Genomic DNA, 9,986 nt, shown 5'->3' on the forward strand with positions numbered 1-9,986 from the left:
ATGAAGGGAAATTGCAGGGAAATGTGTCAGGAAATGAAGGGAAATTGAAGGGAAATTTGTCAGTCAATGCTGCAATCAATGGGCGATAGCTGTGGGGAAACAGTTTGCTGAACTTGGCTGAACTACTCTTCGACCATTGGTCGAATCCTGTCACAGATATGGAATTTTTGCTATAGTTTTCGGACTCGACGAATGCGCATTAGCTTCGAGTCTCATTTTTTGTACGGAGATGTTGGTTACGCTCCGCTCAGTCTTGCTCAGTCTATGAACTATGAAGCTTGAGCGTGCTTGAGCGGTCCATGTACTTCATGGTCGAAGGCTGTGATTGCGCCGTTAATGTCGCACTTATAGCGTACTGCACTCCATAGTTTCGATGCATCAATTTGTACCCGCGACTAATGCGATAGCTGGTAGCGCTTATAACACGTTCTAAAGAGCAGCACGCCGAAAGATCGCGAGAGAAAATCATTCTTTTTTCACGCGACACCTGCGTTAGAATAAGTAACGTCATCGTAAAGGTTAGACACGCTAAAAAGGAACGTCCAGCTGAGAATCAAATGCAAGTACGATTGAAATAGTCGGTCGAGTTTACTTGCAGCCGATAAGAACCGAACGCAAAATGGATAATAGTAAAGTAGACGAGGATAGTCAACGTAGCGTTAATGACGGGGACTGGATTTGCCCCGATTCTCAGTACGTAATTACACGATAACGTCTCGTACAATATCACGTAGCTTTTTCTTCCTGTTAGATGTTTCTTCATGTTTATATGTTACGATTAAATTTTGTACACAACAGGCTACTTGTCGTTGACCTCTCTATGTCGATATAACTATTATTTGGTAAATAATAACAAACGGGTTATAACACGATCGCAATCATCGATTATTAAACGAGTCGATTAGTATACGAATAGTATTTAAATAGTACACCTTGAAATTTGATTTGTTTTCATTGTGACATTCATGGTATTCAAGATTCAAAGGAAAGTTATATTATAGTTATATAAATCTTGGATATCAAAGAAAATCCATTGGAATAATATATCATTGAATGAGAATTACAATAAAGAAATTAAAGTGGACTCGTTAGAAAATTGTTCAGTCGTTGCTATGGCAATTCTTATATCCGAGACGCATTAAAAGTATTTAATCTTTCAGGTGTGCCAATGTAAATTTTGCAAGACGAAATTCTTGTAATCGATGCGGAAAAGGTATATAACATTTGATACGGTAATGTATGATACAGTTTTTTAATAAGTAAACGAATGTTACCATAGTTTTATAGCTGTGTAATTTTATCCGTGCGTGTACATGCGTTAACAAAGTATATTCTCGCACAGACAGAGGAGAATGTCCTAAGAAAAAGAAATTAGGACAAGAAATTGGAAAAGCGGCAGCGGAAAAAAGTAGGGGATTGTTCAGGTATATACCACTATTAATTTCCAGTATATTGTACATTTCTGTTGAATATATACAAAACTAACATAAATCGGTCGGCGACAAGGTGAGTAAACGATTCTGTAAATCAACAATGGCGTTTACTTGTTTTTTAAAAAGGTAAAAGTACGTCGATAGTCGTGTAAGCGCGGTTTGATTTTATCCTACGTTGCCAAAGATTAAGTAACTCGACGTAAAAATCAATTTAAATGTTCCCTTCGCGTTCTAGTGCCGACGATTGGCAATGTAGCAAGTGTGGAAACGTGAACTGGGCGCGCAGACAGCAATGTAACATGTGTAACGCGCCCAAGTTCGGGGAAATCGAGGAACGTACAGGGTACGGAGGAGGATACAACGACCGAGGGGTAGTCGAATATAAAGAAAGAAGAGACGACGACGACGAGTACGACGAATTCGGACGCCGCAGGAAGAAACGGAGACTCGAAAATCGCTCGGACGACGATTCCAAAGACTCTAGGTATAGCAGTCCGCCGCGTAACAAATCGAAAGACGAGGACGAAAGGGACGCGGTTGTCGAAGAGGAGAGACACGAGGAAAATGTAATTATATGGAAATTAAGCACAGCGTGAATTAAACGAGCATAGTTTAACTTTGTTCCGTGTCGAACCTCGGAACTTTGTTAACGATTTGTTTTTAACGAGAGGATTCGTGATTTCTTGCGAAGTTAAAAATTAATCACAGCATCATTGAAAGATCATTGAAACATTGGCCTTTGTGAATAAGAGTAAAGTTAAAATATGTTTGTGCGGCTGTTTACTTATTTTTGTTGTCGGAATTCCTGTAATTCCGAATTCCAGGCGGAAGTAGAAGAAGAAGAAGGCGATGCAGAAGGTGAAGAGGCGGTGGACGAGGAGGAGGAGGAGGAGGAGGAGGAAGAGGACGAGGAGGACGAAGAAGACGGGGACTTATCCAAATACGATCTTAGCGAGTGGGACGATTTTGCGCTAAAGAAAAAGTAAATTTTCACACGATTGTTATTTTTTTTATAATTAGTATATTACACACTCTTAATTTTCAGTACAAATGGGAGCACTGCGTCCTCGGAAGAGCAATCAAGGTAATAGCGATAGTAAAGTAAAATAAAAAAGAAAAGAAAAAAAGAACTATACAATTGTGGAGAAGTTTTGCTGACATAGTTAATGATAATTTTTATTATTATTAAACGATTCGAAGAAGTATAAGTACTTAGTCGGTGAGAAAAGTGTTGACAAATGTTTCTACACAATCGTAACGTTTTTACAGAGATAGAGACGACTGGCGCGATTCGGGAACATCCAGTCATTGAGATGCTTCGCAGAAGGAAAGGTTTGACTTGGGTTTCGGGTATAAAATTGATTGCGATGAATGAATTTTTGCAGTATCGTAACGCGATTGCCGAACGATACTTTGTTTGCTTTGCTTTGCGCCGTTTAGAAAGTACTCTATTCGTATTCTATTATAGACCAGTAGACGTTAGATTATAATGGCATGGTCAAAGAGGAAGATACATAGACTTAGAAAAAACCCGATGGGGGGATGAAAGTATAATCGCTTGTTAAATAAATGATTTTTTACAGGTGAGAGGAAATTCCAAGAGCGAATAAATAATTGCTCGGCGAACTAAGAGATGTACACAACGCAACAAATTTAGTGATTTAGTGAGCACCTTTGGATAAAGTGATGGACAATATATGACTTATTGCAAAGGGGAATCGATTAACGATAAGCTTTACATTTGTGATCGAACTCGTAGCTTCGTTGAGTCTATGGATGGAGAGTGAAATGTAGGTTGCCTATTTGCGCGATATCGTCCTAAATATTGCATAGTAATTACGGAATATTTCCGTAAAGATACTAGGCGCATGCATTGTTTCGCTAGTTAAAAGTAAAGAAAGAAAAGAAAAAAAAGAGAGAGAGAAAAGAAAAAGGAAACACTGAGAAAAGAAAAAAAGATAGGAAAATCTGTAATTCTAATATAACTCTATGGACGACGTTACACGACTCGTTGTAATAGCTGCATTACGAATTCGTAGAAGAAATCTTATTTCTAACTAATTCAAACGTATAAAGTCTCCGTGAAAGCTCTCTATCATTGCCACATCTTAAAACTTCTAATTACGTTATCACAAACGCACGACGCTCTCTCGTATCCACACGTCTCACGATTCGCTTCGATATTGCCTCAAAGAGCTGCTTCGAAAACAAGACTTTCTTTTTCTTCTTCTTCTTTTTTTTTTTTTAATTTTTTAGTTCTCTCGTACTCTTTGTTTCTCTCGCCACGCGAATCACTTTCTCTCTCGCTCGCTTTCTTTCTCTTCCATGCGCGACAACTAACGATTAAACGAAACCGTAAATGTAGTATTTAAAAAAAAAAAGAAAAAAGGAATCATTCCCTAATGAATACAGATATGTCTTTGACGTCTTCGGAATGAAGAGAAAAAGGATACATTTTTTTTTCTTGCTTTGACTATCACAGATCCGAGTAAGCTGGAAGCAGCAGCCTGCTTTTTGTAATTGAAAAGATTCGTGGCATTGAGATTTTGTTTCGCCGTGTCGGAAGCCTGCTGCGCGCGTTTTTTAGACCCCCGTCAGGCGAAAAAGTAAAACGTATCAAAAAAACTCCGACGACCCGCCTCTCAGATACCCCGCTACGAAAAAAACCCATTTATTCGATCAATTCTTGATACTGACTTCTTGTAAATATCTTTATTTTTCATTTATAATAAAAATCATTCATCAACAACATAATTGTTCTTAGTCAATTATTCTTCTTTCTTCTTATTATCGTTAAACTACGTGGGGGTGTTTGGGATGGGTGGGTGAGGGATAAAGGGGTCATGATTATGCACAGTTTGTTGGTCACGAGGGAACGGTGAGAGGGGTGGAGGTGAAGGGACGGGCGATACTGCAAGGAGTATGTTGCAACAGGTATATATAATATATATAATATATATATATATATAATATGTATATCGTATATATGTACAATTATGAATTTGAGCTTGCTTGACTGCGTTTCTTTTTTTTTTTTTCTTTCTTTTAAGTATTTAGTGATAAAGAGGAAGGATGATGAATTATGTTCACCGGCGTATATCCATTTCGCGTCGCTCCTTCGAAATACTTCGTTAATTCTCGCACAATTACTTTATCACGAGCAATTGTTTGAACAATAAAGGAAGATGAGGGTACAGTACATATATCCGCCTGTTTACTTTTCCCTTGTTTTTTTTCTTCTTCTTTAATCGGTTTCTTTTTTTCTCTCTTTTTTTTTTTTAAATCATCCACGAGTCTCTCGGCAACGGTTGTATTCGTGCGTTTTCTATTCCTTCGTGTCGGTTTCGCTACCGTTAATTCCGATCGACGAAATAACGATCGCTATCGAAAACAAACAAAAAAAGGGTCAGATTTTACATCGGTATTTACACGATTTTTTTCGGTTTTTTTTCTCTCCTCCCCCCTCGTTTCTTTTTCTCGTTTCGTAAAAGTTTCGAATTTACTTGGAGAGAATTCTGATACGAAAAAGAAATCGACTCGGAACAGATCCAACGGACGCGGGGACGTTGTTAAAAAGGGAGCCACGGACCGTAACGATTTATCGCGCAGACTCGTACAAATTTCGATTTGTAACAACGATCAACGATTATTCCAGAGTGTTGTCGAGTTGAGAGCAAACACATGTCTACCTTACATTAATACAAAATGTAATTACGTATTTAACGACGACATCTACGAAGATTTATTCTCGAAATCTGACGAAATAATTATGTTGCAAGTTAGGTGTAAATTTTGTTAGTCGATCCCACCGATAGTCGAATGAATTTTTTAAGCGAGCAAAGAATTATAGATCATCTCGTATTGGAAACACGATATTACAGTGAACTTTTGCCTAAACAGTGCTGGCTTTGGAACGCCAAGTTAACTTTTTACAGATTTTAAATTCAATTGCGTTCAACCCTTTCGCACCTGACTTTCGTAACCTAAAATTATTACGTATTTGTACATGTATTTCGCACTATACATTTTACAATTTCTTCAGAACTCTAAAAAACAATTGTCAGCGAAAGCAAAAAGAATGTTCGCTGGGTCAGCCAAGTAAAAGACATTCTATCGTGTTTACAGTACAAAGTACTCCCATCGCACAGCATTCGTTCGAATAACGATCAGCGACACGTCGTCGAATAAACTTTTATCCAGATAAAGATTTATTCGTTATTCGTTATCCGCGCGAAAATGTACCAGATCCCTCTGGACGTGTATTCGTTATAAAATATTTGTTAAGTTTCTTACTTAAAAAAAGTATTCGTAAAAAGTATTTGTAAAAAGTATTCGTAAAAAGTATTCGTAAAAAGTATTCGTACAGCGTCCCATTTCAAATAAATGGTTCCTGTACGAATATTTAATACGCTGACTGTAAATGTACAGAAATAATGTATTCGTAAACAGTTTCGACTTTTAAATGTTTTCAACTCGTCGTTGATAAAGGATAATTGAATGGTCGATGAACTCTTTGCAACAGAAGCGAAGGTCACCTGAAAAATGTCCGTTCGATGATCATCATCAGTGACCACTTTAACAATTTGTTACATTCGAAACGAGCAAAATTCTCGTCTAGATCAAAAGCTCAAATAACGAATAAAATACACACACAACTGTTTATTCATTCCTCGTTGAATAAAAATTCGAATTTTAATTACACAATAAAATATTTCACAATGAACAAATAAAACATTTAACTATTCTGAATAAACGTCGCGATTAAATTGCTATACGTTGTTTTTATTCGTCATTTGATATTCCGAGGAAAATTTTGCTCGACTCGGAACCAGCTAGTATCAAAATTGCTCGAGTCTAGCGATCCTCTAGGTCGTCCGGATCTTCCGGATCCTAGAGGATCGCTCCTCGAGTTCTCGTGCCGCAAAGAGCCAACGATAAATGTAATCCGACGACCTGTTACGCTCAACAATGATCGCTGATACGTTTGTAAAATAGTTTAACCTATCGCAGGATAAATCGCTCGAGCCGCGGGCCCCGTGAACGTCGATTAAACGAACCAAACACGCTTATCGGTTGTAACACGTACGTAAACAACACCGTAAATAAAGAATTGAACGAGAAAAGCGTCTCGTTACACGCCAGTTGCTGCAACCATTACGGTAAAACGGTTACGGTATAATTATTCTTGATAATTATCATCACATCAACATTAGAACCTTAACAAATTCGACATACTATCTGTCCTTTACAAGATCGCTTAATTTAATAATAAAGTGTACACTCTCCAGAAATATTCCCGGGGTACTTGGTGAATCGGATCAAGCTCCGGTCCCCGGGTACGAACGCAATCGTCGAAAGGACACCGCGAAAGGCCACCACGATCGTAATCATCGCCGTTACGATATATCGTTATCTATCTCTTCCCTGGATCGAGCAAACGTGTTTTTATTTGGGCATGAAGAACTGCTGGTGCGAATGCGAGTTCGGCGGCGGATGTAAATTAGGATGTGGCGGCCCGCTACCCCTCGTCCCAGTGGCGTACAGTTGTTGCTGGAAGTTGTGGAATTGTTGAGCGTAGTTCGGGTCCGACATGCTTGGCCCGCTACCGACGAACGGGCTGTTTTTGAAATTACTAGTAGCACCACCCATGCTCGGCGGTAGCGGTTGAGTCGCCTCGGGAGGGGGACCGAGGCCCATCGGGCTCCCTTTGCTGCCGGACACGTACATGCCGGGGTTGGGTTGGTTGGGCACCTGCGACACCATGTCGGGCGGGAAGACTTTATCTGGATCCATCGAGCTGCCTGGAAAGACGCCGCCGCCAACCATGTGCTGCATTCGCATCAAATTAGGCTGCGGTCTCATGTTGCCTACCGGTCTCATAGACGGATGCACGCCGACCGACGGGTTCATCGATTGCCCGTCCATCCTCGGCGAGCCGCCCATCCCGGGTAGCCCGCCGCTCATGTTCGACGGCATGCCGCCGTGAGGGCCCATGCTATTTGGTACGCAACCGTTCGGGAAGTACTGAAGATTTACAGAGGGTGTGGCCATCTTCGACTCTAAATTAGACAAGGGATTCGTGAATCGTTGAAGGAAGTCCAGGCTGGGCGGCCCTCTGGGCGTGTGCCCGACGTTCGGCCTCGCTGGCAAGTATTGTATCGTGTTCGGGGCGCTGGGTTTCACTTGAACGTTCGCCCCGTTGTACGGGCTGGGACCGGTTAGATGTCCCGTCATTAATCTCGGCGGTGGCGCGTGAGGATCGCCACCCGGGTACGCACCGCCGGCGTTACCCGAATGGCCGGTCATCATACCGTGGCCCATAATTGGATGCCCCATTTTACTAGGCACGCCGGGGCTCCCCGTGTGAGACGTCGTGGGACTGTAGCTGGTCGGTGGTCCCGCTAGGCCCATGCACATCCCTCCCACTTCGCCCGGCTCGCTGCTCGGACCGCCCATGTGACAGCTTCCGTTCATCTCGGCGCTCATTTGCATCATGTGCATCCCGTGGGGGTTGCCGAATTGCATCATCCCGGTGTTCCCAGTGTGGATGGGTCCCTCGTTGCCCAACGAATTGCTGGCCGCCGTGTTGGTCAGCTGCTGGCTCATCTGAGCCAAGGAAGTTATGGGATCAAAGTGATTTGTACTCATGGCGGTCAAACTGCCGAGTCGCCCTCCGATATTGTTGGGATTAAGAGGCACATTGTCTGAAGGTTGACTCACGTTTATGGATGGCCTACCGCAGGGGAAGGAGGCGCCTGGACCTAACGAAGGTACTACCGTTGGGTTTCCGGAATTATTTGGATTCACTACGGATGACTGTTGTTGTTGCTGTTGCTGTTGCTGCTGCTGTTGTTGTTGCTGCTGCTGCTGTTGCTGCTGTTGTTGTTGTTGTTGTTGCTGCTGCTGCTGCTGCTGTTGCTGCTGCTGTTGCTGTTGAGATTGAGTTTGCTGCTGTTGACTTTCCTTTATCGACGGCGGAGACGTATCAGGTTTCATAGTAGGTGACGCTGGCACTGTTCTCGGAGGACCCATACTATCTGGCATGTTCGTACTATGCGACGCGGGACTACTTTGCGCACTCGCACTTGATTTATTCCCAGGTTTACCGGAATCCACCGGAGTGTGCGGAGCTCCATTGCCGGGCGTGTGCGGCGTGTGAGGAGTATGCGGACTGTGCAACGAACCTGTAAAGCCACGGTTCATGCTGTCCATCTGAACCGGACTCGCACCCTCCGACCTAGCTGGAAACTGATTGCTGCTGTCCAAGCTTCCTGGCAGAATTCTGTTGGGTATCTCCGTGTTGCTGCCAGCGTTCCTAAACGTACAAGTAAACACCACCGTGGTAATTAGGTAACTAGGTAATTACCAAACAAAAATTAGCTTATTAGATTACTCACGTGGACAAGTTGCCATCCTTTAGACTCGTATTGGGCTGCTTTTGTATAGTCAATTCCTGGCCTTCGAACGTGTTGAGATACTGGATCTGTTGAGGACTCGGCACCGGCATCAGGTTTGCTTCTTTCACGCCTGCCGCGTTCACAGCTCCGGTATGCTGTTGCTTTTGCTGGGCTAAGGATTGCAGCGTGCGGCAAAACATACCATCCACTATGTTGTAACATATAACACGATCAATTCACCGCGCAACATTTAAGCAGTGAACTTTTAATATATACTATACAGTAGTGCGATAACCATTGTTACTCGGTATAGAGATCCTTCGAGCGCAATTTGACGCAAATTTATTATTCAATGTACGAAACAGCTCTTATTAAGTAATCCAGGTAGAACAACGAGTTCGTTCAAGAAGTTTTAGTATCTTAGTTCTTACTTCTTAGTTATTAGTTCTAGTACTTTTAGTCTGTATAAAAATAAGGATATGGAAAATAAATATTCATCTATAATAGAGAACCATTCAATTACAAAACACGTTTCTCTTCAGGTTCCAATTAACCCACGACGTTCCTCTGAACAAACTCGTGCTCGAACTCGTGCTAGAACCTGATGTATCGTGCGAACGATCGCCGTATCTCGCGACTTACCGTTCGGTGGTTGACTGGGAGGGTAGTCCAAAGAAGAATCCTTTTGAGTAGCCGGTCCGCTGGGACTGAGCGTCGAGATGTGCGAGTGTGAGACCGGCGTGCCGGGGTTGCTGTGGTTCAGTCTCGTCGTAGACACGGCCGACGCGTTTCCGACCGTTGGATTCGGGGAATCTTGACTGGTCGGACTCTGTCCTGGTAGATGACTCGATCTCTGATTGCTGAGTTGAAATTGTCTGTTGCAGTCCGCGGGCGAGTTCAGCGCCGAACTCGCGCGAGGCGACGGTAACGACAAATTGCTAGTCGGGTTGTTAGGCGAGGATGGATTCGGACTTTGTATCGCGATTGGCACGCTCGCGGATCGGGTCGTTTGATGATACGGCGGCGGTGGTCCTTGACTACGCGGAACTCCGACCATACCGGCGCCGCGTAACGGAACGCCGGCACCGGGACTTCCTACGCTGGCCTGTAAAAGTTTGATTAACGTTACGACTGTAGACAAACGTAGACAATACGT

General features: G+C 42.8%; 2 protein-coding genes across 7 annotated transcripts in view; one reads left to right on the forward strand and one right to left on the reverse strand.

Annotated features, from left to right (window-relative positions):
• Nucleotides 1-248: 248 nt before the first annotated feature.
• Nucleotides 249-4,187, forward strand: LOC128879457 (zinc finger Ran-binding domain-containing protein 2-like). 5 transcript variants are annotated; one of them, XR_008457641.1, is made up of 8 exons: nucleotides 250-693; nucleotides 1,161-1,213; nucleotides 1,343-1,424; nucleotides 1,669-1,999; nucleotides 2,258-2,415; nucleotides 2,479-2,517; nucleotides 2,703-3,223; nucleotides 3,916-4,187. XR_008457641.1 is itself a non-coding variant. In XM_054128604.1 (8 exons), exons 1-7 carry the CDS (start codon nucleotides 620-622, stop codon nucleotides 2,743-2,745), a joined length of 780 nt encoding a protein of 259 aa, XP_053984579.1. In that variant the 5' UTR covers nucleotides 250-619; the 3' UTR covers nucleotides 2,746-2,765; nucleotides 3,017-4,187. The 5 variants fall into 5 exon arrangements, 4 of the variants coding, with proteins under 4 accessions (XP_053984580.1, XP_053984579.1, XP_053984577.1 ...); XM_054128604.1 differs by having other exon boundaries at nucleotides 2,703-2,765; nucleotides 3,017-4,187; XM_054128605.1 differs by having other exon boundaries at nucleotides 249-693; nucleotides 3,017-4,187.
• Nucleotides 3,881-9,986, reverse strand: part of LOC128879456 (protein BCL9 homolog) — a 9,963-nt gene continuing 3,857 nt past the window's right edge. The window contains exons 5-7 of one of the 2 annotated variants that reach the window (XM_054128601.1): nucleotides 9,473-9,935; nucleotides 8,831-9,002; nucleotides 3,881-8,748 (exon numbers count right to left, since the gene is read on the reverse strand). In XM_054128601.1, the coding sequence (XP_053984576.1) occupies nucleotides 6,879-8,748; nucleotides 8,831-9,002; nucleotides 9,473-9,935 (2,505 nt within the window). In that variant the 3' untranslated portion in view covers nucleotides 3,881-6,878. Of the gene's footprint in view, nucleotides 8,749-8,830; nucleotides 9,039-9,472; nucleotides 9,936-9,986 lie in introns of both variants that reach the window. The other variant, XM_054128600.1, reaches the window with a different exon arrangement.

The sequence above is a fragment of the Hylaeus volcanicus genome, chromosome 7 (assembly GCF_026283585.1).
Source record: "Hylaeus volcanicus isolate JK05 chromosome 7, UHH_iyHylVolc1.0_haploid, whole genome shotgun sequence".
NCBI classification, from domain to species: domain Eukaryota; kingdom Metazoa; phylum Arthropoda; class Insecta; order Hymenoptera; family Colletidae; genus Hylaeus; species Hylaeus volcanicus.